Here is a 27,054-nt window from a genome sequence, read left to right as displayed (position 1 = left end):
TAGTCAGGTGGTTGGATTAAAAACATTGTTCATTCATGCTGCCTAGTTTTTTTTTAGCATTGCCAGCAAAATATGTGCTCTGAATCTCAACTTGTCTGATGAAGCCCACCTCCTGCCCTCTAGCTCCAATCCCACTAAACTGCGGAACACTGACCTTGCCCTTCTGGTTTATGAGCTGATTGATATGTTGTCAATGGTTCCTTCTCCTCAGGTACTATCCTCTGCTTTTCAAAACTGCCAACATTTCCCCTTTTCTCAAAACTCCAACCTTAATCTTTCTGACCTTGCCTATTTTGTGGCCCATCTGCAGTGCTCCTACATCTCAAATTTGTGACCATATTTCCCACAATTTAATTTGTGTATTTTTCCAATCAGATTCCTGTTCCTATCTCAGTGCTTAAAAACCCCTAATCAAAGTCACAAATGACGTCTTCTGTGACCGCTGTGTTTAGTTGCTCGACATCTCTTCAGCCTTTGAGATGGTCACTCTCACCATCCTCCTCCAAAGGTTCCCTTCCATTATGCATCCCATTGTCCATGGGTGGGGGCCTTGGGTCCTCAAGTTTACTTACAAGTTCGGACACTCTTCCAAAATAGCCTCCCGATCTGAGGAGACGGTCTCGCCGGAAAGTTCAGCTACCTTCTGCTGAAAAGATCTCCTAAGGGTGAGCTGCGCTGGGGAGAAACTACCCCCCCCCCCCCCCACCCACCCCCCTCAAAAAATGACTTAAGTGTGAGTGAATCCAGATAACAACCAAAAGGCCAGTGGGAAACACCCGCCAAACTCGCCCAAAATGACACTTGCGGCGCGATCTTCCCAAAAGGGAACAAAGTTCCCGAACGAGCGCTCAGTGTCGAGAAGCACATGGCTATTCAATGCGACTCGTTTTGGATAAGGGGCCTGAATGGGGAATGCACGGCCAAGGCCACACATAGCCCCCTTTTTTACAATGGGGAGCCCCGCTTGCTGGAGTTCCCCATTGTAGCGCAAGATCAGGACGCCATTTAAAAGTGGCATCCTGATTTCACCACCCCCCCCCCCCCCCAGCCCAAATACAACATGGGTGGGTCCCCTGGCCCACCCCCAAAAACCCACAGAGGGCAACTCCGGCCATGAAAAAGAAATGCTAGCTTGGCATTGCTAACCTGATATCTTGGCAGGGCGAGCTGGGCAACCTGGCAGTACTAGGCTGGCATCCAGGGGGCAGTGCCAGGGTACCCAGGTGGCAGTGCCAGGGTACCAAGATGGCACCAGCAGTGCCAGGGCACAACCCTCCCCAAAGGGCATGTAGCTTGGGGCCTACAATCCTCTTGGAGACCCTCATGAGTGCCATTCTGTCTTGGCCCCGTTTGTAGGGAACAGTGCCAAACAGGTCTTACCCAAGGCAAAGGGATTGAAACCCAAAGCCTCAGGAACCTTGGGAATCTGCACATTAGAGTAAGACTTACTGCCTTGCTCTAATGTGCAGATTTGCTACAAAGTGATGCCGCTCGTTGTGTTTGGGATTCCCCTCGGAACGTCTCGCGAGACTGAGTTGAATCTTGCGAGGTGTTGCGAGCTGGGTAGATCCAGAGAGCAAGGTCTCCTGGCTTTCACCAGGCACGCTGCGCTGTGGCGAGCTGCTTTTTCAGCACAACATGTCCAGAAAATCGTGCCCCGAGTCGTTTGTTGGGTGAATTTTGCCCATGGTTATTGCTGTAACCGTGTCATGCAATTGATTATCAATTGATGTATGTGAAAAATATTCATTTTGACACTGGCAAAACTAAAACATTTAGGACACTTTATTGTGTAGCAGTATCATGTGAGCTTATCTAACTGTTCCCTTTGTTAAAGTATATATCAATATGTTAAATATGCCAAGTATGGGAGACTATTTACTTCCTGCCTCATGATTTGAAAGAAAATTATTGATATACTAACACAATCTAATCAAGCAGTCCCAGTTTGTTAAGTGAATGCCAGATATTTCAATCATTTGGTTATCTGTACCTGTTGACTGTTGGCACTGCATTTTCAAGTAGTTAAAAAAAAAATTCCGTTCAGCTGTCTTGATAGCTCAGTTAACAGGTGCTCAGTCTGGAACTGGAGGGCACGGTTCCCAACTTGACTGTGCTGAGTTAGCTGACCCCAGGTGGGGCAACAATTGGCCAGTTACAACAGGTCTAAGTGTCCTGGGGCTGGAAGGGGGAAAGAGGAATGAAGATTGCTCTCCACCCACCACCACTCAAAAAGTGTGCATGATTGACTTGAGGGTAGAATGGCATCGGGCTCAATTTTGACACTCCACAGCTGAACAGCTTGTTGCTATTTGGTATTTAGGCTAAGAAATGAGGCCTGTGGGCATCGATGGAACCATAACCCAGGATTAATCACCAGCAAGAAAGAAAGCAGAAAATTGAAGAGGGGTTGTAAACACACAAACATTTGGACCTTATCACTCCAGTAATAAGTAGATTAAACCTTCTTACGAAATTACTTCAAACAGTGAAGGAATTCAGTTAGCTTTAAGAGAAGTAACCAAAAGAGAACTACTACTACCACTGTAATTACAATTAGGTAGCTCAAGTGAAACACTTGTTAAAGATTTGAAGGGCTCCAACAACTGTTTGGGTAGATTGAAGCCTTCACTTGTTCACAGCAATTATGACAATGATCCATTTGGATATCATCAACCAAGGGCTCTCCCTTGGGAGCACATTTATTCCCACTACTTACGTCAGTGTGCTTTTAGATTAATCATAAATCATCTAGATCATCGCAGCCTAAATAAACTTTTTATTTGCGATCAAGTCTAGGTGTGTTGAGATTGACTCTCTCTGCTAAAAGAAGAAGTTATAGAACAGAATCTTACAGTCGTGGGGGTGGGGGCAGTGCTTTGCTGTAAAATGCAGCGAGCCATTCAAAATTCCATTTGATGGAACTGGAAAGTCCCGCCGACGGAAGGGGTTGTAAGATGCTGCCCACTATGTCAAATCTTCCTTTTAACTTTTGAGTGGGAAATATCACAGTTTTTGCTGAAATTAAGTTCTCACACAACCATAACAGTAAATAATGGCCGAATGATTGCAGGGCCATCTTTTATTAAAGTCTTTACATGACATCATAAATCATCACAGTAAAACATGAATTTTTATACCTGTTACTTTCCATTTAAGATTAAATAACACGCTTGAAAGCTATCTTCTTTGGTTTGATATATTGTTCATTTTATGGGGTAGTATTATTCGATTTTGTATCAGCTGTTATGCTGGCATCAACTGTCAGTGTCACTTGACTTGTGGTGATATTCACTTTTATAATAAATTGTGTAGTGCCTCTGTTAACAGAATGGATTAGGGGATTAAATATGAAAACATTGGGGGCGATTCTCCGAGCCCAGCGCCGGGCCGGAGATTCGCCGCAACCACGCCACGGGCGCGCAATACTCAGAGATGCGGAGAATTGGCGCCATTTGCGCTGCCGTGTTTGGCGTGGTGCTGGCCGCGGGCTGCTGGAATCGGCGGGGCCATGTGGATGGGCTGAGTGGCCGCACCAATACAACAGACTCGCCTGCGCCATTCACCCCTGGTCGCTGCTGGAAGGAACTCTGCGCAAATGGTCGGGGGGGGGGGGGGGGGGCCTGTGTGTGTGTGTGTGTGTGTGTGTGTGTGGGGAGGGGGGGGGGGGGGGGGGGGGGAGGGGGGTGCTCCTTAACCGGGGGTGCCTCCGATGGGGTCTGTGGGGACCAGAATCGGTCGTACCCAGGCCCGGTTCGCGCCGTCGTGAAACGCATCGGCATTCATGACGGCGCGAACACTTGGGCTCCATATTGGAGAATCGCCCCCATTAAACCTTGGTATGGTAATCTTCATATAGTGTATCTTTAAGGCAGCCATTAACAAATTAATCAAGTTGAAATTGCATGGAACATTCAAGGGATAACTTATGGAGAATTGTTTTGTACAGAATTTATTCCAAGAGTGAGGTAGGACCTATTGATTCTTGAACTACTTAGCTCTGTAGAATCACAGAGCTTTGATTTCAAGAAATATTCAACAGCACTGGATTGGATAAGAATCCATAAAGTGGGATTGTATCATCATTCACCGGTGAACACTTTATTTAGTCCATAAGTGTGCTTATATTTAAACATAAAGTGCACAAAAAATGAGCTTGGAACATGCGTTAATATGTGTGAGTTTTATTTATCCCTCCTCATAAATCTGCAAAAATCATCTGAAAAATCCTTTCCGTGAGGATGAATAATGGAATTTATGAAGCCAGCCTGGCTCATACAGGATGTAATTTATGAGATATAGCACGAGGATGAGATTTCAATTTTACAATTTTGCATCAAGAAGCAAATAAATATTTCTTGAAATAAATACCCGTCATCCTTTGGAGCTAGGCAGAGTTACTGCTTTATTTCAAGACAGCGAAGGAATACTGGAGTGATTTGTACTGAGGATTAATGATAAAATGCATGTATAACCAGGAATTAAACCATACTCACAACGCTCGTAGATTTGGGAGCTGTTGGCAGAGACCCCTGGGAAGTGAGGTTATTCCAGCTCGAGTTAGGGTCCTGTCCAGAAGCAGAAAATTTATGCCATTATTTGGAGTTAGGCATGCGAGAAGTTCCTCAGTACATGACCTTTATTTTTACTGACAGAACTGACAATGTAATGGATAATTTGTGATGAATGAATGCCATCAAAAGAAAAGAGCAATAATTGCAGCAAAATAGTGCCTGCTGTTCATTCAGAATCTAAGTTTGATAAACATAAATTTGCTACCCACAGTATTTCCAGGCTAGTTGTTCCTTTAAGGTCCGGGAATTCCTTTATTTCAGTTGCTCCATTTAGTGACCTGGAATTGACAGCAAAAATCCATTACTTTCTTCATGCACTACTTAAAAGGGAAGAAAAACTGACATAACTTTATAGTTTGTAATTATTGCACCATAACATTTAAGATGGTTAATTATACTATTCTTTTTGGGTGTTTGAATAAGCTTCATGTATTCTCCCCATTTGTAATTGCATTTTACAGAACATGCCATCAATTTAAATTCTCGCAAGATTATTTCTTGTAGTACACAAATTTAAACATTTTCTCATTCATACTTCCTAATTTGGTTTTCTTTGGCTACATTCTTTTCTTCATGGGCCATTTGCTCTCACAGGATACAAGACATTCATTAAATCTATTTATGCTGCATTAGCAGAATGTTTCAAAGTCACTTCATTTGTACTCCATGCTGAATTCAGAAACTAGAAATAGCTGCACTGCGTGCAGCCAGAAGTGTCTGGCTAGCAACTGGCCTTCCCAAGTTGTGGGAGAAAGTTTCTACATGAAACAAGGTTCTGCCTGCCCTTTTGGAAGAAAGCAAAAGATCCTTGATACTATTTGAGGAAGAGCAAGGTAGTCCTCCTGGAATTCTGATCAACATTTATCACTTAACCAACATGTCTAAAACAGATTATTGGGTCATTTATTTCAGTGCTCGTTAGGGGACTTTGTGCAATTTGATTGCCATACTTCTTGGCATTACAACAGTAATTCCACTTTAAAAGGACTTCAATGGCCGCAACCTGCTTTGGGATGTCCTAAGGTCATGCTAACTGCTATATGAATGTCAGCCCTTCCTTCTCTCTTTCTTTACAGGTCAACAGAGTGAGAATGTCTATTAGTTGTCACATTTATATTATAGCTTTGGATCTGAAGGCAGAGTATTGTATGAAAGTGATATTAGAAATTGAGCATAACGTTATTTAACAGTTTCTAGTGCACATACCATTCACTTGTTTCATATCATGGCTTTATAAATATTTTATCAAAATATTTCAAACATCCAATTAGCCAGACCAGTTTAACTAATTCAGGGAGTTTGCAGCATGTCAATATGTTTGTTCATAATAATAGGTAATAAGCAATTCAACAACATTTGTAGCCCAAATGAAATAGGAAAAGGGATGGCCATTTAGCCCTTTGAGACTGTTCCACCATTTAATAAGATCATGGCTGATCTAACGCTCAAGAAGTCCACTTTCCTGCTGTAACCCTTAATTCCCCTACTGATTAAAAACCTAACAAAAGCCTTGAAAATGGTCAAGGAATGGCCTCCACAGGTTCCTGGGGTAAATAAATTCCAAAGATCCACCCTCCTTGAGAGAACAAATTCTTCCTAAAATCCATCTTAAATGGGCGCTCCCTTATTCTGCTACAATGCCCTCTAGTCCTACACTCCGATGAGTGGAACAATTCTCCCATTATTTATCCTGTCTAACCCCCTAAAAAGCTTATGATGCAAACATATCACCTCTCATTCTTCTGAATTCCAAGGAGTACAGACTCAACCTGTTTAATCTTCCTTCATATGGCAGTTCCTCCATACCCGGGATCATCCTAGTAAACATCGTCTGTACTACCTCCAATGGTAATGGGTGGAATCTTACTAAAAAATAGCAGTGTCAGTCCGGGTGAGAAAACTGGAATCCCACCAATGGAATAGAACCAATTTTGCATGGAATCTTGAGCCTCTGAGAAAAAAAAATGTGAGTGGGCGTAGTTAACACTGTCACTCTGGCGAGGTGGGAACTCTTAAAGCCAGGAAGCGGCTTCAAACAGGATCGGGACGCCATCTTTAAAGGTCGCCCGATCAGCGCTGCAGCTGACCGGCACCCAGGACACATCTCCGAGGTCTTGGGATACTCCCTGCTGATAGTCATCAGTCTTCCATCCATGCCAGAATACTACCTCCAACACCATGAACTCTGATCTTGCATAGTAGCTTTCTGTGTGCCTCCTTAGCCTCTGCACCTTTTATCAAAATCATTCAGAGCTTTAAGAGCTATTTTCAAGATGATTCTTTCAAGCTTTAATTACTACTGGCACCATTCTCTCCCACATATAATTCTACAGTTAGGACTACAAAAGTGTTATACTGGGGACTTCTCTACACTCAATATCAATGTCACTAGGTGACTGGCTATGTACTGACAGGAGGTACAATATAAGTGTACTGAAACAAAGGGTGAGATTTTCACTCATTCAAAATCCATCCACTTACACAGAGTTCAAACCTGTCCGAGATTTTCAGTTTTTCTTTCCTCTGAGGTTGTCTCCATAATGCATTGTTCCTCAGTGGAGGACTGACAAAACTAAACTCAACAGTTTCCAGTGGCAAACACCCCTAGGACTCTCACCTTCAACTTGGGAGAGTGAAGCATTCAATTATTTAAGCTACTGGGAGATCTTTGAGCTTTTGGAATTGAACACATGGCTCAGCTCATACTTACAAGGTGTGAAGCTTTGGCAGATACTGAAAGGCTGATTTCCCCACAAACTGGATCGGATTATCATAAAAATGACTGGAAAGGAAGTAAATTGTTTAGATAAGTTTTCATCCTACATCCATCAGTGTCAAAGCTCACATCTGCTTTGCTGATGTGAACATAGTGTAAATTCAGCCTGAATAACAAAATATACAAGAGTTGCCTGCAGAATTAACTGAAAGCAATTAGACAATCGGGCATGAAACCATATTTTATTGTGGCTGCTTGAATACATGATAGGGGAAGAATCACCATTAATAATATTTGTGAATAAGTCTAGGAAACACACTAGGTGGCAACACTATGCCATTGATAAGCCAACAATCTGTTAGGTCCCTGGTACCAGCATGAGGACATATTCAAGTGGAATTTTGAGATACAGGTATAATATAATTAAAGAGTTAACTAATAAATGTGCTTGACCCACCCAAAGTGGCTGAATAGTTTATATGTGTTATAGTTAATTGAATATATTTATATTAAATAACTAACCAAATAGCATTGTCTGGCTCACATAAGAGTATAATTGTTAGGTGTGAAACTCTGTTTCTGCCAAGAAAAATAAATAAAAGGCATTTCTTGGAAGTGTGTAGTTAAGTCCACACACGCATTCTTACTATTGCAAATATTAATCTGTTAATTGTTGATCCAGGCACCCACCTTTTAAATAAGTAGCAGCTTCTAAGGTCCAAAAGCAGTTTTAAACTTTCATAAAATCAACATATTCCCCAGTTAAATTGCCTTTTGAAACTAAAGCACACTTTTACATTTTGATATTTGTATATGGAAAGAAATAGAAAGGAGGAGGAGTATTATTTTTGCCAAAAGCTTTAGCTCAACCTCTGATGAAGCTCTCAGCTCTGGATCAGCTCTCATGCTGGTTTAACACTGAAATCCCAATCAAGGTAAAGGCAGCTATTCCAGGCACAGATACTTTCAATATCAATGATATTGTCAGCAAAGTAACTCTGGAGGAGAAATAAACTCAAATAGTGGTTTCAATTGGAGCACAGTTGTTAGCACTGCTGCCTCACAGCGCCAGGGACCCGGGTTCAATTCCACTCTTGGGCGACTGCCTGTGTGGGGTTCACACTTTCTCCCCCTATCTTTGTGGGTTTCTTCCGGGTGCTCCAGATTCCTCCCACAGTCCAAAGATTCGGGTTAGGTGGATTGGCCATGCTAAATTGTCCCTTAGTGTCCAAAAAAGGTGGGGTTCTTGGGATAGGGTGGCGGAATCGGCCGAGGTAGGTTGCTCTTTCAAAGGGCTAGTGTAGACTTGATGGGCCAAAATGACCTCCTTCTGCACTGTAGGAATTCTATTACATTTGATTATTTTTGCATTGTTTTCATATCAATCTTCTCCCCTTTAATTCTTAGCTAAGGGATTTTTTTTTTAATGGGTTAAAGTTCCACAGGCACTGAGTCATGTTTTGTACCTCACGCAGATGAAAATTGTTCAGATGTGAATCTGAACAGTGAGCGTTGATGAGCTGTTTGGCCATAGCGACTATCACAATGCTGTTCTCACCCAATGGACTATCCACAACCATTTCCCCCAGATCACCAGATCAGTGATCACGAGTGGGAAACTGTCCAGCTTTTACTTTCCAAATTTAAGCATATGTGTAGCATCCTTGAGTCAAGGCCCCAGGTAAGATCAGCTACGTTACTTCACAGTGGGGACTCAAATGTATAATTTACCTCTTCACTGAATAAATGTTCTGAATCATTGAATTAAAGAAAAATCTTTTGAACAATGAATACTTTAGTTTCCCTTAAATTTTTGTAGTGCCACAAAATATTGTCATATTGAAATGCATTGAATGGTCAGCAATATTACGGGCAATTGAATTTTGACCATAAACATTCAAGGCTGAATTTCATTGTTTAGCTTCCTCAGTGACATACCAATCATAGACACACAGAAACAAAATGGGTAATAATCAATATACGAGATGGTAGCAATTAAACTTACATTGTTTGAAGCAAGGGATTTCCAACAAAAGCCTTTTCTGGAATTGCTTTGATATTGTTGTTATGGAAGCCTCTATAGTACACATCAGAAATACATCCAATTAGTGAAAACGTAAAGGTCAAAGTGAAAGTTATTGCAACACATTCCAACGATTGTTCTTTCTTTCATAGAGAACTTCCAAGAGAGTTCAATTTGTTTTCTATGCAGAGAATCTTGGATTTATACAGTAACTTCCCAGGTCCATCAAACATGTTTCAAAGGACAGAACGTGCAACTAATTACTTTGAAGTGAAGTGACTGTCTTCGTTTTTAGCAAGATCTCACAAACAGCAAAAAACATGGATGGCCAGTTCATCTCTTTTTGATGGCATCGGTTGTAAAAGGAATGTTGGGCAGGGTAGCAAAATAACTCCCTACTTTATGAATCATGTCATGAGAAATGTAACCATCCCAAACCATTGGAGTATAAAAACAGGACATTATTTCATATCTGAGTTCAAAGAGTCATACCCTCTATAGTCCAGAACTCCTTCATAGCCCGCCTAAAATTGTCTGATGTTAGGATTGACCCCCACAACCTCTGACTCTCAGGACAATTGCTACCAAACTGTTACTTACTGCACGTTTGCATGACCTATTTTGTATACAAATTGTTAATATATATCGGCATACATTCTCTGTAGAACACAGCACTAAGATTACCCATCTTCAATATATAAATCTATTCTATCTAAGTATATTTGCAGTTTAATGACCTGTCACCTGAGGAAATATTTCTCTGAGGACATTATACAATTTTTAATTAATCAGTGCAAATCATGATAAAAAAATAGGCAGAATTCTACAGCAGCCTCCCCCCAGCCCCGCCCCCCAACGGCAGATTTTCCCGTGGCCGAGGCAGCATGCTATCGGGACCTTCCCGCCCTGCGGAAATCAATGGCGATTTACATTCCTTGTCTGTGCCGCCGTCGGAGAACCTGAAATGAGGATAATCTTCGGCGGGACCAGGAGATTCTGTCGGTGGGAGGAGTTGGTGAATTCTGCCCATTGTTTTCCCTTCTCTGGATATTTAACACTACAATGGTAAAGATGTTATGCTTTTGGTCCTGGTCCTTGGTCCTGGATTGATCTTTCAAGATCAATCTGTACACAAGTAGACACAAGAGGTGCAATTCTCCTTTATTGCTATCATAGTTGAACTAATAAGAAAACATGGATCCTGCAATCCCACAATGCACTGGCTTGCAAAGTACAGCTAGCCAGGCAATACATGGCATATTTCTGCCCCTTACTGGAAATGTCAATTTAACAAAACTCTTTCTGAATTAGGAAATGAGGGTGGGCTGCCTCAGAAAAAATCCATGAGTTTGCCTTAACTATAATTCAGGTGCTCAGTAGGTCTTCCCTGTTGATGTGGGTAATGGCAGACTTCTGGTGCTTTTACAGAGTAATGTTCACAGGAGACTGATGACAACTTAGGACCTGTTGCTGAATGTGTTGAAGGCGAGATGACTTCATCTTCCGTCAAGCCAGACTGAGGAGGTGAGGCTGGGGTGGCCATTCCATGATTTGGAGGTGGCTCACTGGAAGTGGTGAAATCAGGCTCTTCCATAAGAGGTGTATTCTTAGATGGAGCTTGACTTGGTAATCAGTTGGTCAATATGTTTCCGCCAGGTGAGAGGATTCACAGTTTGGACTGTGTACGCAACAGATCCTGTCGGAGCAATCACAGTAGCAGGAACCCATTTAACTCTGGTAAAAATTATGAGCTGGAACAGTGATGGGCAATTCATCACTGGATGAAAGGATGTCAATTGAGGCATGTTTATCTCACTCTGACGTGAAGAATAGGATTTTGCCTCGGCTTCAATGTCTTGTTCCAGGCCAGGCCACCTTCTGATTTCTTTCATGCAAACTATCCTGTAGTGTCCTGAATGTAGTTGGTCCAACACAGGTTTCCTCAATGTTGGTGGAGTAATAGCTTGCATGGCACAATGCAAACATCCTGAAATGACTGATAATTCCATCCTACTGGCAACGTCTGAATGAGGTCTGGGCAAGAGTTGCAATGCATCACAAGTTCCATGACTGTGGGCAATGTTAGGTCCACTCAAGTGGCCTTCTTGAGTTGGACTGAAGTGATGAGTGTGTTCCCCATGTGTTCAAAGTCGAAGATGTCTTTTTGAGCAGCGTCCCTATAGCTGACTGGTAGGGGCAGCCCCAAAAGGCCATCCACAAAGTCGATTTCCGGTGTTTGATGTCATATGCACGAGCACATACTCTCGACAATAATAGAGGACATCAATGCCCATCGCTACATCCTGCTTGCAGCTAAAGGAGGAATGCCTATGTGTGGACTGAATATTGAGGTGAGTGGCTGATAATTCATCACCAGAGTGAATTTCTGTCCAAACAGGCGAAATATCCGGATTCCAAAAATGACCCCCAGTGCTTGGCATTTGATTGGAGCATATTGGTTCTCTGTTTTATTTAAAGTCTGTGTCATGAATGCTATGGACCTCTCCACACCATTAATGACCCTAACTCAATGATATGATGCATTACTTGCAGCTGTACAGGTAAGGAGTGATCAAAGTGCATCAGTACCTCACAATTTGTGAGTGCTGCTTTAGCCTTTTTGAAAACAGCATCAGTGTCCATTTCCAGGCTTTGCTCTGATGCAGAAGCTCAAGCAGGGGTTTCAGCAGGGTTGCCAGCTGTGGAATGAACCACTCATAATAATTCAGCTGCCCTAAGAACGAGCAAAGCTGGCTGATATTCTGAGGAGCTGGAGCATCATAGAATTACAGTGCAAAAGGAGGCTATTTGGCCCATTGAGTCTGCACCGGCCCTTTGGAAAGGGCACCCTACCTAAACCCACACCCCCACCCTGTTCCCCTAACCCAGTAACCCCACCCAGCCTTTTTGGACACTAAAGGCAATTTAGCATGGCCAATGCACCTAACCTGCACATCTTTGGACTGTGGGAGGAAACCGGAGCACCCGGAGGAAACCCACAAATTTGGAGAGTGCTTTGACAAAGGGTCATCTGGACTCGAAAAGTTAGCTCTTTTCTTTTCCTACAGATGCTGCCAGACCTGCTGAGATTTTGCAGCGTTTCCTCTTTGGCATGTAAATGTGTGTATCTGCTGGGCTTGATCCAGATTGCGTCAGGCATAGTGGGTCGGGTGCATCACGCTCGGCTCAGCGTCCGGCACAAAAGCCATTTGTCGTCTCTCCCGCTATGCACCTGACGTAACGGAATCAGCGCTGGGCACCATGCAGTGAGTGCCAGATTTTTTTTTAAAATCTTTCAAACCGCTCAATTCTATTTTTAAACTGTACTCTAGAATGAGAGGTTCTGCAGGTTTCTTTTTGTTCCAAATTCTGCCTGTATTTGATTGCTAGCCTTTGTCTGCCACGCAGTATAAATGCAACATGTGGTTCAGATGAAGATTAAATTTTCCTTATTTTAGTTTCCCTTTGATTGGCATTACACGAAGGTCCATCATCCATGTCGCCAGTTTGCTATGTTTTTGGTCCTGGTGCCTTTCAAGATCCATCAGTGCTCAGGCAGACACAGGAGGTGATTAATATTGCAACCGTCCTTCATTGCTGTCGCAGTCAAACTAATAAGACCCCATCAGTTCTGCAATCTCACAATGCACTGGCTTGCAAAGTACAGCAAGCCGGACAAAACATACAATGCATAACAAAGGAATTGAAGGTGATTTATTGTTGTGCCAGCAGGTATTAGAAATTTTGAAGTGCTATCATATTACTTGGCAGCCAGTTCCATGGCTGCAACCTAATTCTGTGTGTGATTTTAAGAGTGAACGGTTTACAAATGCCATCCTGAACCTCTCTGAGGGAAGAGTCTCAAACTCAGTCAGTCTCCCCGCTACATCACATAATGCATGGTTATTAAGGGATGAGCTAAAAAAAGGGCAGGTCAGATCAAGGAAAACCCCAAGGCTTTTTACTCTTATGTGAGAAGTAAAAGAATGAACAGGGTGAGGTTAGGGCCGGTCAAGGACAGTAGTGGGAACTTGTGCATGGAGTCAGGAGAGATAGGAGAGGCATTGAATGCTTTTCTTCAGTGTTCACCAAGGAGAGGGACTATGTTTTTGAGGATGAGAGTGTGATACAGGTGGGTAGGCTGGAGGAGGTAGATGTTCTGAGGGAAGATGTATTAGCAATTTTGAAAAACCTGAGGGTCGACAAGTCCCCTGGGCCAGATGGGATATATCCTAGGATTCTTTGGGAGGCAAGGGATGAGATTGCAGAGCCTTTGGCTTTGATCTTTGGATCCTCACTGTCCACGGGAATATTGCCAGAGGACTGGAGAGTGGCGAATGTTGTTCCTCTGTTCAAGAAAGGAATAGGAATGACCCTGGTAATTATAGGCCGGTTAGTCTTACTTCGGTCGTCGGCAAGTTAATGGAAAGGGTCCTGAGGGATAGGTTTAATGACCATTTGGAAAGATGCCGCTTAATCCGGGATAGTCAACACGGATTCGTGAAGGGTAATTCTTGCCTCACAAATTTGATTGAATTCTTTGAGAAGGTAATTAAGTGTGTAGATGAAGGTAGAGCAGTTGATGTTGTATACACAGATCTCTAAAGGTTGCAACTCAAGTGGATAGAGCCGTGAAGAAGGCCTATAGTGTGTCAGCATTTATTAACAGGGGGCTTGAGTTTAAGAACCATGGGGTTATGCTGCAACTGTAGAGGACCCTGGTGAGACCACATTTGGAGTATTGTGTGGAGTACTGGTCACCTCATTATAGGAAGGATGTGGAAGCATTGGAAAGGGTGCAAAGGAGATTTACCAGGATGCTGCCTGGATTGGAGGGTAGGTCTTATGAGGAAAGGTTGAGGGAGTTAGAGCTTTTCTCATTGGAGCAAAGGAGGATGAGAGGCGACTTAATAGAGGTTTATAAGATGATGAGGGGATAGATAGAGCGGACATTCAGAGACTATTTCCTCGGGTTGATGTAGCTGTTACAGGGGGGCATAACTATAAGGTTCGGGGTGGAAGATATAGGAGAAATGTTCGAGGTAGGTTCTTTACTCAGAGAGTGGTTAGAGTGTGGAATGGACTGTCTGCTGTGATAGTGGATTCGGACACTTTAGGAACTTTCAAGCGGTTATTGGATAGGCACATGGAGCACACCAGAATGACAGGGAGTGGGATAGCTTGATCTTGGTTTCGGACAAAGCTCGGCACAACATCGAGGGCCGAAGGGCCTGTTCTGTGCTGTACTGTTCTGTGTTCTATGTTTTATACGTAGAATTTGAACATGCATGATTCCAACTTTGTTTGGGAATGTACAAGCCCTCTTGCTGTTTTCGGGAATGTTACACAGACGAGATGCATGTTCTGTTCTGAGATACAATTACTGATGACTTTTGCAGTTCCATGTGCAACTTTTTCATTACAATTGATAAAATGATACTCACAGTTCTTGAAGCTTGCTCAGAGTTCTGATAGCCACAGGAAATTCAACCAGGTCATTGTAATTCAAGTCTCTGGCAAAGAGTAAAAACAAAAACCTCATTAACAATATTTCATTTGGTTCCATTATTACATCTGACAAAATGTTTTGATCTGACCTATCAGAACAGCTGTGTTATGCATTTTTGAATATTGTACAGCCCACTAAAGTAGCATGGCCCAATAGATTGCAGATAAACTTTGCACCATGTAACATGATAATAAAGCAGAAAATATACATTGGATGAGATTTTCTGGAGAACAGCAGGACCCGGCTCAGAGTGTGGCGGCCTAGCCAAAAGTCCACTAACTTTCCGTGGGACTGAACGATCTTGGAGGTGGGCAGGGCTGGAAAATTACACCCATTGTCTTTGAAACATTATAAGAGTAACCTTATGGTCCATTTTCAATCAGCAATTATATCAATTATAAATATCTGTTAAAACAAAACATTATTTTTGAGATGGAAGTTTGGATTGGAAAACTATTTTTTAATTCATCTGGTTGAAAAATATAGAGAAATATATGACTGAGTTGTGTTCCAAAATTCTTTAAATCGAAAGTTTGTTTAATGCATGGATTTCTTTTGATATTGTATCTTTTGACAGCAGATTTAGGATTTAAATTGCATGGCACAATATTATTAAGTCTTGTGCAAAATCCCTCCTCCTACAATTTTATCAAAAGTGCCAACACTGTTAAAATAAATGGATCTTATTTAAATGCCTTATTTAAAATAGTGAAACAAAAAGATATAAATGCATCATAGAATCATCGAATTTACAATGCAGAAGAATCATCGAATTTACAGTGCAGAAGGATGCCATTCAGCCCATTGAGTCTGCACCGGTCCTTGGAAAGAGCATCCTACCTAAGCTCACATCTCTATCCTATCCCCGTAACCCAGTAACCCCACCCAACCCAACATTTTTGGACACTAAGGGCAATCTAGCACGACCAATCCACCTAACCTGCACATCCTTGGACTGTGGGAGGAAACCGGAGCACCCGGAGGAAACCCACGCAGACACGGGGAGAACGTGCAGACTCCGCACTGATAGTGACCCAAGCCGGGAATCGAACCTGGGACCCCGGAGCAGTGAAGCAACCGTGCTACCCACTATGCTACTGTACTGCCCCATCATTGGTATTAGCACAATTTTAACCATTTTGTTTGGAATTCTGCAAAATATTATGAAGTGTGAATGGGAAATAATAATGCTTTTGAAGGCAAGGTCCTTATGCATTGCACTTTGTAAACTTATTATAATCTGTGGTCTGAATTGCTTAACATACTATTCCATGTTCATCAGCTCGCTTCCCTGTCAACTCAATATTTGTCCAATCTTTTCGTACTCCAGTGAGCTACTAACTATCAGTAAGGAATGGTCTGTCAAATGAACAGTTGTATATTATCAAGTTACTAATAAATGCCAGGGTTAAGTAACTTTACAAATGCTCACCGTTTTCCCCCATTGGCTTAAAGGTACCCAACATGGGGAAAAAAATCCTATTCCAGATTGAAGCTTTGAATAATGAAAGTTTGCGTAATCAAGATAGTTATAAGTTTCAGTCATGTCACTTATGAAGCTAATTGCACAAACTGATCAAAACATTTATAATATCTGTGAAAACATTTGACTCTTGAACTCTCCTTAGAATAAACCGGGGAAAGAAATTAATTTTCTTAGTGCTGATGTATAGACATCTGTTGATTCTACGGGGCAGCTAGAATTCTACAGCTCACATAACCTGTGTGACATTCTTCAATAATATCAAGGACAAGCTCCATGCAGATAACAATCCATGAGGCTGCCGGGCCCCAAAAATTGTTACAAGCTGAACAAATCTTTTCCCCATGGAGTTTAAGATAGCTCGATTTTACTGAAACCTTTCAGTAGTTAACATCCTGTAACAAAACAATGCAACAAGGCACTAAATAATTTTAGGGACAAGCTAACCATAGGGATTTAATGGACTATCTTCAAATTTTATTGGAATTAAATCGTACTAAACAAGCAACTAATTAGAAATAAAATAACTTCCATGCATCCATTAAAATGCATTTCTTCATAATTTCCCATTCCCATACCGCTCCCCATTCTCCACACATGATGTTCTGGGGCTAAATCATGTTAGTATATTGTGCATGAATGCCTTGCACTCCCCCTCTTCTCAATGACTATTTCCATGTGCATGCCCCGGCATTAACCCCAATATTACCAGGAGCTGGGGCGAGGTCAAGTCAACCAAGGACCCCAGCAAGGCCTTATTATATTGCTGGGTTGGTTCCTGCTCACAGGCAGGGATCCTTGGGACAGTCCTTGGTACTTGGAAGAGCATGAACTCCAAGTCCTCTGGTGCGAGTGAGAGGAGGCATACCATTGGACGAGGGCAGAGAGTTACTGGGGATTGGGCCAGTGTGCAGATCGGCTGTTGATCAGAACTGGAAAGCTGATTGTTGGGGTTAGGTCATAGATTGGAGGCCAAAGGCTTCCTTACGAGGCTTGGGGTGGAGCACTTTTACTTATAATCGAAGTCTGAGAGTCAGTAAACTATTTGACCAGAGCCCAATCCTGTTCCTGCCTATTATTCGCACTTGGATTTTCCTGCAGTGTTCACCGAGTTAGGAAATGGAAAAAGAAGCCAGGATGTCAAATAATACTTTGAATTAGACAGATCATCTATTTTATGGAAGGGACAAAAATAGTTGGGAAACTTCTAAACATGTCCTGATATAAAACCCATGTAACAGCAGTGCTAGTACCACAATTTTGTCTGTAGCATTGACAACACTTGTGGGTTATTTATGAGCCCTTCCTGCAGTTTGTGTAAGTTTTCAAATGCATTTCAGACTTATTGCATTATCTCCTACTCTAATTTAATCTTTCCAAGGACCTCCAAGCCATTGCAATTTGCCACCTTTCCACAATCAATTCTGTTTCTTTTAAAACTAGTCGGTTAGAGTTGGGAGAGAGTATGGAGGAGGGGTTCTGGTGTGAGGTGCTCTGGAGGATGAATGCCTCCATATCCTGTGCGAGGTTGGGGCTGATACAGCTGAAGGTGGTATATAGAGCACACCGTACAAGTTCGAGAATAAGCCACATATTCTACCTCCTTGAAGGGGTAGAATATGTATGTGAGCATTATGGGGGGGTGGGGGGGGGGGGGGGTGGGGGTGGGGGGGGGGGGGGGTGGGGGGGGGGTGGGGGTGGGGGTGGGGGGGGGTTGGGGGGGGGGTGGGGGGGGTGGGGGGTGGGGTGGGGGGGGGGGGGTGGGGGGGGGGGTGGTGGGGGGGGTGGGGGGGGGTTGGGTTGGGGGGTGGGGGGGTTGGGTTGGGGGGGGTGGTGGGGGGGTTGGGGGGGTGGGGGGTGGGGGGTGGGGGGGGTGGGGGGGAGGGGGTGGGGGGGGAGGGGGTGGGGGGGGTGGGGGGGTGGGGGTGGGGTGGGGGTGGGGGGGGGGGTGGGGGGGTGAGGGGGAGGGGGTGGGGGGGGGGGGGGGGTGGGGGGGGGGTGGGGGGGGGTGGGGGTGGGGGTGGGGTGGGGGGGGTGGGGGGGGGTTGTGGGGGGGGGTGGGGGGGGGGTGGGGGGGGTTGGGGGGTGGGGGGGGGGGTGGGGGGGTTGGGGGGTTGGGGGGGGTGGGGGGGGGTGGGGGGGGGAGGGGGGGGTGGGGGGGGAGGGGGGGTGGGGGGGGAGGGGGGGTGGGGGGGGGGAGGGGGGGTGGGGGGGGAGGGGAGGGGGGGTGGGGGGGGGGAGGGGGGGGGGGGGGGGGAGGGGGGGGTGGGGGTGGAGGGGGGGGTGGGGGGGGGGAGGGGGGGGGGGGTGGGGGGGGGAGGGGGGGGGGTGGGGGGGGGAGGGGGGGGGGTGGGGGGGGGAGGGGGGGGGTGGGGGGGGGAGGGGGGGGGGAGGGGGGGGGGGGGGGGGGTGGGAGGGGGGGGGGGAGGGGGGGGGTGGGGGAGGGGGGGGGTGGGGGGGGGGGGGGAGGAGGGGGGGGGGGGGGGAGGGGGGGGGTGGGGGGTGGGGGGGGGGGGAGGGGGGGGGGTGGGGGGGGTGGGGGGGGGAGGGGGGGGGGAGGGGGGGGGTGGGGGGTGGGGGGGGGAGGGGGGGGGAGGGGGGGGGGGAGGGGGGGGGGGGGGAGGGGGGGGGGGGGGAGGGGGGAGGGGGGGGGGGGAGGGGGGGGGGGAGGGGGGAGGGGGGGGGGGGGAGGGGGGGGGGGAGAGGGGGGGGGGGGGGAGGGGGGGGGGGAGGGGGGGGGGGGGTGGGGGGGGGGAGGGGGGGGGGGGGGAGGGGGGGGGGGGGGTGGGGGGGGGGGGGGAGGGGGGGGGCGCAAATCACATTCATATGTTTTGGTCCTGTCCAAAACCTGAGGATTTTTGGAAGGAGATTTTAGGGTAATCTCTAAAGTGGTGCACGTGAAACTGGACCCAGGCCCTCGGGAGGCCATATTCAGGGTGTCAGACCAGCCGGGGTTGGAAACGGATATGGAGGCAGATGTTGTAGCCTTCGCCTCGTTGATCGTCTGAAGGCAGATCCTGTTAGAATGGAGAACAACCTCTCCGCCCTGTGCCCTGGCGTGGCAGGGGGGTCCTGCTGGAATTCTTGACTCTTGAGAAGGTCAAATTTGAACTGAGGGGAAGAATGGAGGGGTTCTACAATACATGGGCGTTAATCATTATGCACTTTGGAGAACTGGATTACATCGAACATTGGGCAGGGGCTGGGAGGGTTGGAGGAGGGGGACTGTATGTGTTAATGGTGACTTTGGGCAATTCCTGATTCCTTTTGTCATTTGTTTATGTTAACATGCAAACTAATATTTGGCGGTTTTGGTGGGAGGCTGGGATCGTTGTATTGGTTATGGGGATGGCCTTGCATTCGTACTGATTGTTGTTCATTGTGGGTGTAAATTTGGGAGGAAAATGTGAAAAGGAGGAGAATAAAATATATATTTTTTAAAACTAGTCGGTTGTGGGTGGGGGATAAGTGGCCCCTATGCTATCATGTTTAGAAATTTTATTTTTTACACATGGCACAAGCAGAAATTTGGTCCCTAGGTGTAAATGGATCATTGCTTCTCAATTTACCACATTTATTCCTCCAGGGGTGGTTTCGCAATCTGGGGTGGGATTCTCCGATCCTGGGGCTAAGCGTTGAAGCCGTCCTGCCGGGTAGGACCACACCCCTGTGAACGGCGCCGGCAAGACTCGGCCGAACTCGGCGGGCATTCTGCCCGTCGAGCACAGAGACTGCGTGGGGTGGGGCCATGTTGAGCGGCCCCCGCCTGGCGCCGTAGCGACCATTGGTGCCGATTCTCCGGTGAACAGAGACTCGGTGGACCGGTGAGCGGAGCGGCGTTTCGTGGTTCGCGCCCCACCCCGCCGATTCTACGACCTGCTTCCAGGATCGGAGAATCTTGCCCTTGGCATTTAAAATTTTTTAAAATATTTTTTTATTCTCCTCCTTTTTCACATTTTCTCCCAAATTTACACCCACCAACAATAAACAATAATCAGCAACAAATATGTCAATCCCAATAACAACGATCCCATCTCCCCTGAACGTTGAGAGGGCTAGGAGGGTCCCGATACAAGAGGTCAAGGGTGGCTTGCGCATCTTATAAAGTTTAAAAGCCGATTGTGGGTTTAATGCTGTCAGGAGGACTCACTTGAGGGTTGTAAGGACCAGGTGACGACTTAAGAAGTGGCTGAGTTAGTCAGAGTGTGTCACTCTGGGATTTGACGGTACCGCCCCTGGCACATTTTAACCTGGGTCGCTGATGGCTCAACTCTGGAAAATAGGTATGCTCAGCCCACGTTATTCTGTCGATATATCAATGTACAAAAAAAATGCTGCAAGCTTCCATTTCCTTGACTTTATGTTCCTTCGGAGCTTTGTTCCTCAATGGAGTCGCCAGGATCACAGAAGGACCCCATTTACTCTTTTACCTTTGGTGGTCTTCCGTGCCACTACAAACCTGGATGTTTCCCCTGATGGCTCAGAACTATTTTTCAATGTAGGGGCTGGAGTTCACCTATTCTGGGCTATGTCCTCACGCCGGAATGGGAACAACGGCATTTTACCCCTGAGCTCCAACATGCCGATTTATTGACCGGAGCAATTGCCGGGTCAGTGGTCGCGCATGCGCACTGGTGGTCGCCTGCAGCTGGCCGCGCTGTGCCTTCATGGCGGAGGTCAGTGTGGAACCGCGCCTGCCAAATTGCTCCCCCCTTCAGACGGCTCCTGCCCCCCCGGACCGTCCCACCACAGTACCCCAGCCGGATAATGTCACCCCTGCCTGCGAATCGGCCCTACCCTGTCTGTGGAAGCGCTGGACTGAGTCCACGGCCACCACGTTGAGTTCCCGACGGATGAGACCACACGTGGCCCGCATTGTCGGGAACCCGGCCGGTTAGGGATGGAGCATCGGGGGCGGGCCCCAGGCAATGGCCAGAAGCCGTTGACACGTGGCGTGGCACACTCTGTGAGCACGTTGCTTTGGAGGGGGCGGTACACCGTGCAAGTGGCGCAGCCCCCGATTCAGTTGGGAAATGTGATTCTCTGGCCTTTCACCGAACGCGATTTCGGTGTTGGCGATCGGAGAATCCAGCCAGGCCCAAGGATTCAATAGGATCTCTGTTGAATTAAAGGCGCAAGCATAATAGCTTACACCAAATCTTACATGATACATTCCAAATGTTTAGCCGAGGAAATGATAAGCATATTGAACAGGATATATGATAAGATTTTTAATCAGTTACTTAAAGTTATTTAATACTAGGGCATCCAGTTACTGGGTGATTCCATTGTCTCGACTTTCTTTACATAAAACCTAACCCCTCTTGTCTGCAAACATGCCTGTTTTCTGATGGCGGAGGTGGCCCAGCATTGGCTGCCGGCAGGATATGGTTTTTTCATAGTTTATGCGTCTCGCTGCGGGTGAACCCACCATAGGTGGGGGAGTCAGTCAAGTGGAAGGTCTGGAAAATCCTGCCCTTGGCCCCGATGTATTTGGTACAGGTATCAAAACTAGGGGGAAATAGTCATTTGCAAACCAGCAAGCAAATGTAGAAATTAATTGTACTTCATTGTGTTGTTTCACGGGAATATATTTTCAATGGGATGAATTTTCCAATGCTTTTTCAAAATGTCGGTTCAGGCGAGAATGTCAGTGAGAATACCACTGGCGCCGATGGTGGGGAAGCATGCTATATATTCAGCCTCTTTGATAAAATCATGTTCTTTCCACATGTTTCACGCCACGCTCGTGGTGGCCTTCCTGATTCGTTCGCCCCCAGAAAAGTTGACCTCTGTAATTAGTGAGGCGCTCCTTTCAAACGCGTCCCCAGAACTTGTTCCGAGTCAAGTCAGAGGGATGGCCGCCAGGAAGACAGCATTGAGTTTCACAGAGGGAGCCCTCGCAAAAATTCTGCATGGCGTCCTGCAGAGGCCTGCAATCGGCCAGACTTCCAGTAAGCAAGGCCATCAACCCCACCTGGGAGGCTTTGGTCAAGATAGTGAGTGCCAGCTCCCTCTATAAGAGGACAGGGCCATGGTACCAAAAGGAGGTGAATGATCTTCTTCGGGCATCCAGTGTGAGTCTGTCTCCTCATCTCTCCCGTTGCACCCGTAACACATCTATCACACCTGCATAGTGATCTCTCACACAGCCACATCATGGGGTTCCAACACTTGTCATGTTGCCATGTTGCACTACCCCACTTCCACCCCGCCCCCCCTCGGCCCATACTCATGGTCCCTCCATCAGATAATCTGCACCTCACATCCCCATTCCCACGGATGCCAGACTTCATCACCATCTGACCTGGCAGGAGTCCCACCAACATTCTCCCCATCTGCACATTGCAGGGCCAACTCAAGCACAGCTGGCATGAGAGAGCACAACCTGCCAGAGTCATGCTGGAGCAGAATCCCGGCCCTGGGTCACTGTCCGTGTGGAGTTTGCACATTTTCCCGTGTCTGCATGGGTTTCACCCCAACAACCCAAAAGGATGTGCAGGGTCGGTGGAGTAGCCTTGCTAATTTGCCCCTTAATTGGAAAAAAATAATTAGGTACTTTAAATTTAAATAAAAAGGAAGGGATGTCAGCATCCCTCCTCGGACTGCAAGGCCAACTGAAGGAGTCCCATCACCTTCTGTCTGAGGAGATGGTGCTGTCACTCCTACGCAAGAGGTCAATACTGCGAGGGTGGCATCCACAGTAAAGACCTTGGTGCACGATGTCAACTCCATGGTGGGCGGTATCTGCTGCATGGTTCAGCTTCCTCCCTGGATTGCTCCTCACCATCCTCCCACAACATCCTCCTCTTCTGAGGAGATGTGGCACTCCTCCATTTCCTCCTAGTCCAGCTGCTCGATCCGCTTCAGTGCCAAGTTGTGCAAAGAACCGCAGACCATTATGATGCATGACACCCTCTGGGGGCTGTATTGGAGGACTCTCCCCCGCCTCCTTCCCCCTCCCCGACCGTTCCAGTCACCGGATCCACATGTTGAGTAAGCCAATCGCATGCTCGAGCGGCACACACGTTGACACATGAGTCTCGTTGTAGCGAGTCTCAGCGGGTGTTTATAGCCTCCAGACTGGCGTTATGAGCCACCTCCTGAGGGTGTATCCTTTGTTCACAAGGTACTATTCCTCCAGCATTGCTCACCTAAAAAATAGCTGGGATTTGCGAGTGCGGCAAGATGTAACTATTATGGACACTCCGTGGGTACAAGCACAGGGCCGAATGGCCTCCTTCTGCACCAGAGGGATTCTATTATCTATGACTTGCATGATGCGCATTGTATGATCACAGACCATCTGGGTATTGAGGGAGTGGAATCCCTTGCAGATCACAAATTGTGCCCCATCCCCCCATGAGGGTGCAGTCGATAATACTCTCCACCATAGCCCTGGCGTCTTGGCTCGCCTGGTCCCAGTCCAAATTGATGTACATGTGTGACCTCCTTTCTGTCTTGTGCGCGGCAGACTGGGAGGTTCTGCCCAGGTCACCAATGCATCGTTGAAATGAGCCTCTGGCATAGACGTTCGGAGCAGCAGTTACTTTCAGGACCACAGGCAAGGGGTGACCTCCCAGTCCATGTGGTGCCAACTTTGGCAACACCTGGCACAGGTGGTACACCATCCCCCATGACAGATGCCGTCTTCTTTGGCACTGGATCTCTGACATCTGGAGATGGAAGTTCTACGGTGCTATACCCATGGCCGGTAGTGTCTCCTCCGAGGTTCAGGCCCTGCTCCCAGAAGATCAGAGGGCCCTGCCTCCCCCGCCTCTGCAGAGCATTGGTCCTGGCCGTGTGCAGTGGCGCAACAATGTTGCTGCTGCTGCTCGATAGCAATCTAAAGAATTACCAGTTCGACTTGCTCCATGATTCTCTAAAAAAAAACGAGAAGGAAGAGAGCATCTGCCCTCAGGCTTAAAAATGCAGCCTGAGTGTGGGGGTTCATTCGACCGCACTCATCCTCCCCCTTGTGTGCGGGTCTTCAGCCCTCAAGGAAACCACCCCTTGTCAGAGTCCTCAACTCTGCCAATGCAGCGCGGAATCTCACGTGACCCCCACTCAGAGACCTCACAGTCGGCCCCTCGTGGTGACCCTGGGATTCACCTGCTGCCACCCAGTTCCAAGTTGCCACTCTGAAAGGGCAATCCCTCAGTGGTGATGTCATTACAAGACCAGCAAGGAGAACACAGGAAATGATGCCTGAAAACCAGCCGCCAGATCCCTTTAAAGCTAGGGGCTCACAGATATAGAATTTAGAATTTACAGTGCAGAAGGAGGCCATTCGGCCCATCGAGTCTGCACCGGCTTCCTGGAAAGAGCACCCTACCCAAGGTCAAAACCTCCACCCAAACCCCTAACCCAGTAAACTCCACCCAACACTAAGGGCAATTTTGGACACTAAAGGCAATTTATCAGGCCAATCCACCTAACCTGCACATCTTTGTGACTGTGGGAGGAAACGGAGCACCCGCAGGCAACCCACGCATACACGGGGAGGATGTGCAGACTCCGCACAGACAGTGACCCAAGCCGGAATCGAAACTGGGACCCTGGAGCTGTGAAGGACCAATAAGACCTGCGAGCGACAAGAACACCCCCACCCACCCATGAGATGCCGAGGTTAACCCCGGCCAATATCTGGTCCCCTGCATCCTCTGCAGTGTCACTAGGCAATTGGAACCCCCTGGACGTTGATGGCAACCTGAGCGCTCACTCTGATTTCCCCCTCGGAGATGGGATCGGCAGATTCTAGTTATATGCAGCTGTATGGGCTGTCATGGTGTGATGTCACGTCGACACCAGATGAATATTCAGTGAGGGGGGAGTTCTGGAGGGAGGGTTCACACATGATATATTGATGTATTTGAGGTTTCTGACCCCAGCTTGGGGCTTGGAAAATCGGGAAATGCGATCGCACTGGTGAGAATTGGGTTTCCAGATACTCGCCATATTTTGCGCCCACTGCGCCGTTCTTGCTGGTGGCTAAAGCAGGCTGCAGACCGCCCCCAATGTTTATGAAAGTGTTTACATTTCAAGCACCCAAATAGCCATCTAGATTCGAGCCAATCCATTGCAACATTCTGTCAGTGACATTTAAAAAAAAAGAGATTCATATTAACCAGCTAATCAAAGACTCCCAGGCAATAGGTTTCCTTAACAGAAAAAAAAAGCTGTGAACACAGGTAGACTGCGAGTCGATGTAGGTCGTCAAAAATAGGGTCATCAGCAAGCAGGTCTGTGGCAGCAGAGTTCTGGATGCTCATATAACATTGACAGAATGCTTACTATGGACGCTGCAACATCCTGCCCCATCATGGAGCGGCGTAGCGGTTTTCACTACTGCTCCACAGAACCAGGGACCCAAGTTCAATTCTGGCCTTGAATGACTGTCTGTGTGGAGTTTGCACTTTCTCCCAGTGTCTGCACCGGTTTCCTCCGGGTGCTCTGGTTTCCTCCCACAGTCCAAAGATGTGCATCTTAGATGGATTGGCCATTACTAAATTGCCCCTTAGTGTCCAGGGATGTGCAGGTTAGATGGAGTTATGGGGATAGGGCGGGGGTGTGGGCCTCAGTAGGGTGCTCTCTCAGAGGGTCGGTGCAGACACGATTGATTGAATGGCCTCCTTCTGCACTGTAGAGATTCTATGATTCTATGAAAATATTTGAACATCAGCATTTTCCAGTAAATTCTATAGGCTTGTTCTACCTCTAAAGTGTTTAGTAATTCCAGATATGGGCAGTGGGGATGGATAGAGGAGGTCCTCATTTCCTTTGGGTGTGCAGGATAAGCAATAATTGATGAATCTTAAGCCACATCGTACACTTTTACAACTATGCTCACACCTGTGAAGGGGCTTCATCCGGTTCTTAAAGGTATTAATAAATAGTGGGGTTACAACATTTCAAACATGGATGACCTTGCTGCATCGTTCCACCACATGGAGTTCCACAATAAAAGTGGATTTCCACTTCAATCTACATTTTCTAATAACCTGTTGCCATTATTCATGCAGTTGGCAATTTAAGATATACATACAGTGCCAATAATTACATTTCACCTCCCTGTGTGAAACTCAGTTTTTCTCACAAGACTTTCACTCCTGAATGTCTTGTATTTGAAATATGATTATTATGCAAACCTGCTGAAAAAAGTTAATTCTCCGATAGGAATTGCTCGATTCCCAAGGGCCATTTTATATTGAAGGTGGAGTATACGTTTATAATGGGGGTGCTTCAAGTTACACACGCTTTCCCTAGGCTATCAAATTTAATAATTAAGTAGTCTTTCGGGCTATCAAGAAAGGGACAAAAGTTGATGCTACCCTCGGGCTATGCACGATGACATTTACCTATAATAGCTTCAAATAGTTAGCTTCCTCTTTGGGCAAAAATATCGATGGAAAAATTTACTTCTGTGTGTGAATTAGCAGAGGTTTAAAATGGTGAGAATGATGGTGCACGCACTACACTGGTTCATTGTATTCACTGAATCCTTTATTTCTTTATTTTAAATCCTGTTCATTCACAAGATTTAATCATTAGCTATAATCATTGAAACATCAAAGCTTTCATTTTAAAATCAGTGCTCTGCTGATTTAAAAAAAATCTTTGATAGTGGCTGTAGTATTTGTCATAGATAGACTCCTGTACACAATAGACAACAGATGCTTTTAATAAACTTTTGCAGTGCTTGCCAAATTCACTATTAATACGGCAAACCTATTGCATTAGAGGTGAATC

General features: G+C 46.4%; 1 protein-coding gene across 1 annotated transcript in view; it reads right to left on the bottom strand.

Annotated features, from left to right (window-relative positions):
• Nucleotides 1-27,054, bottom strand: part of LOC119978360 (leucine-rich repeat-containing G-protein coupled receptor 6-like) — a 294,338-nt gene that overhangs the window by 27,999 nt on the left and 239,285 nt on the right. The window contains 5 exon segments of the mRNA XM_038819949.1: nucleotides 4,497-4,568; nucleotides 4,784-4,852; nucleotides 7,285-7,356; nucleotides 9,296-9,367; nucleotides 14,758-14,826. Of these exon segments, the coding sequence (XP_038675877.1) occupies nucleotides 4,497-4,568; nucleotides 4,784-4,852; nucleotides 7,285-7,356; nucleotides 9,296-9,367; nucleotides 14,758-14,826 (354 nt within the window).

This window comes from Scyliorhinus canicula, chromosome 15 (assembly GCF_902713615.1).
Source record: "Scyliorhinus canicula chromosome 15, sScyCan1.1, whole genome shotgun sequence".
Classification (NCBI taxonomy): domain Eukaryota; kingdom Metazoa; phylum Chordata; class Chondrichthyes; order Carcharhiniformes; family Scyliorhinidae; genus Scyliorhinus; species Scyliorhinus canicula.
This window is presented reverse-complemented; position numbering and strand designations above follow the sequence as displayed.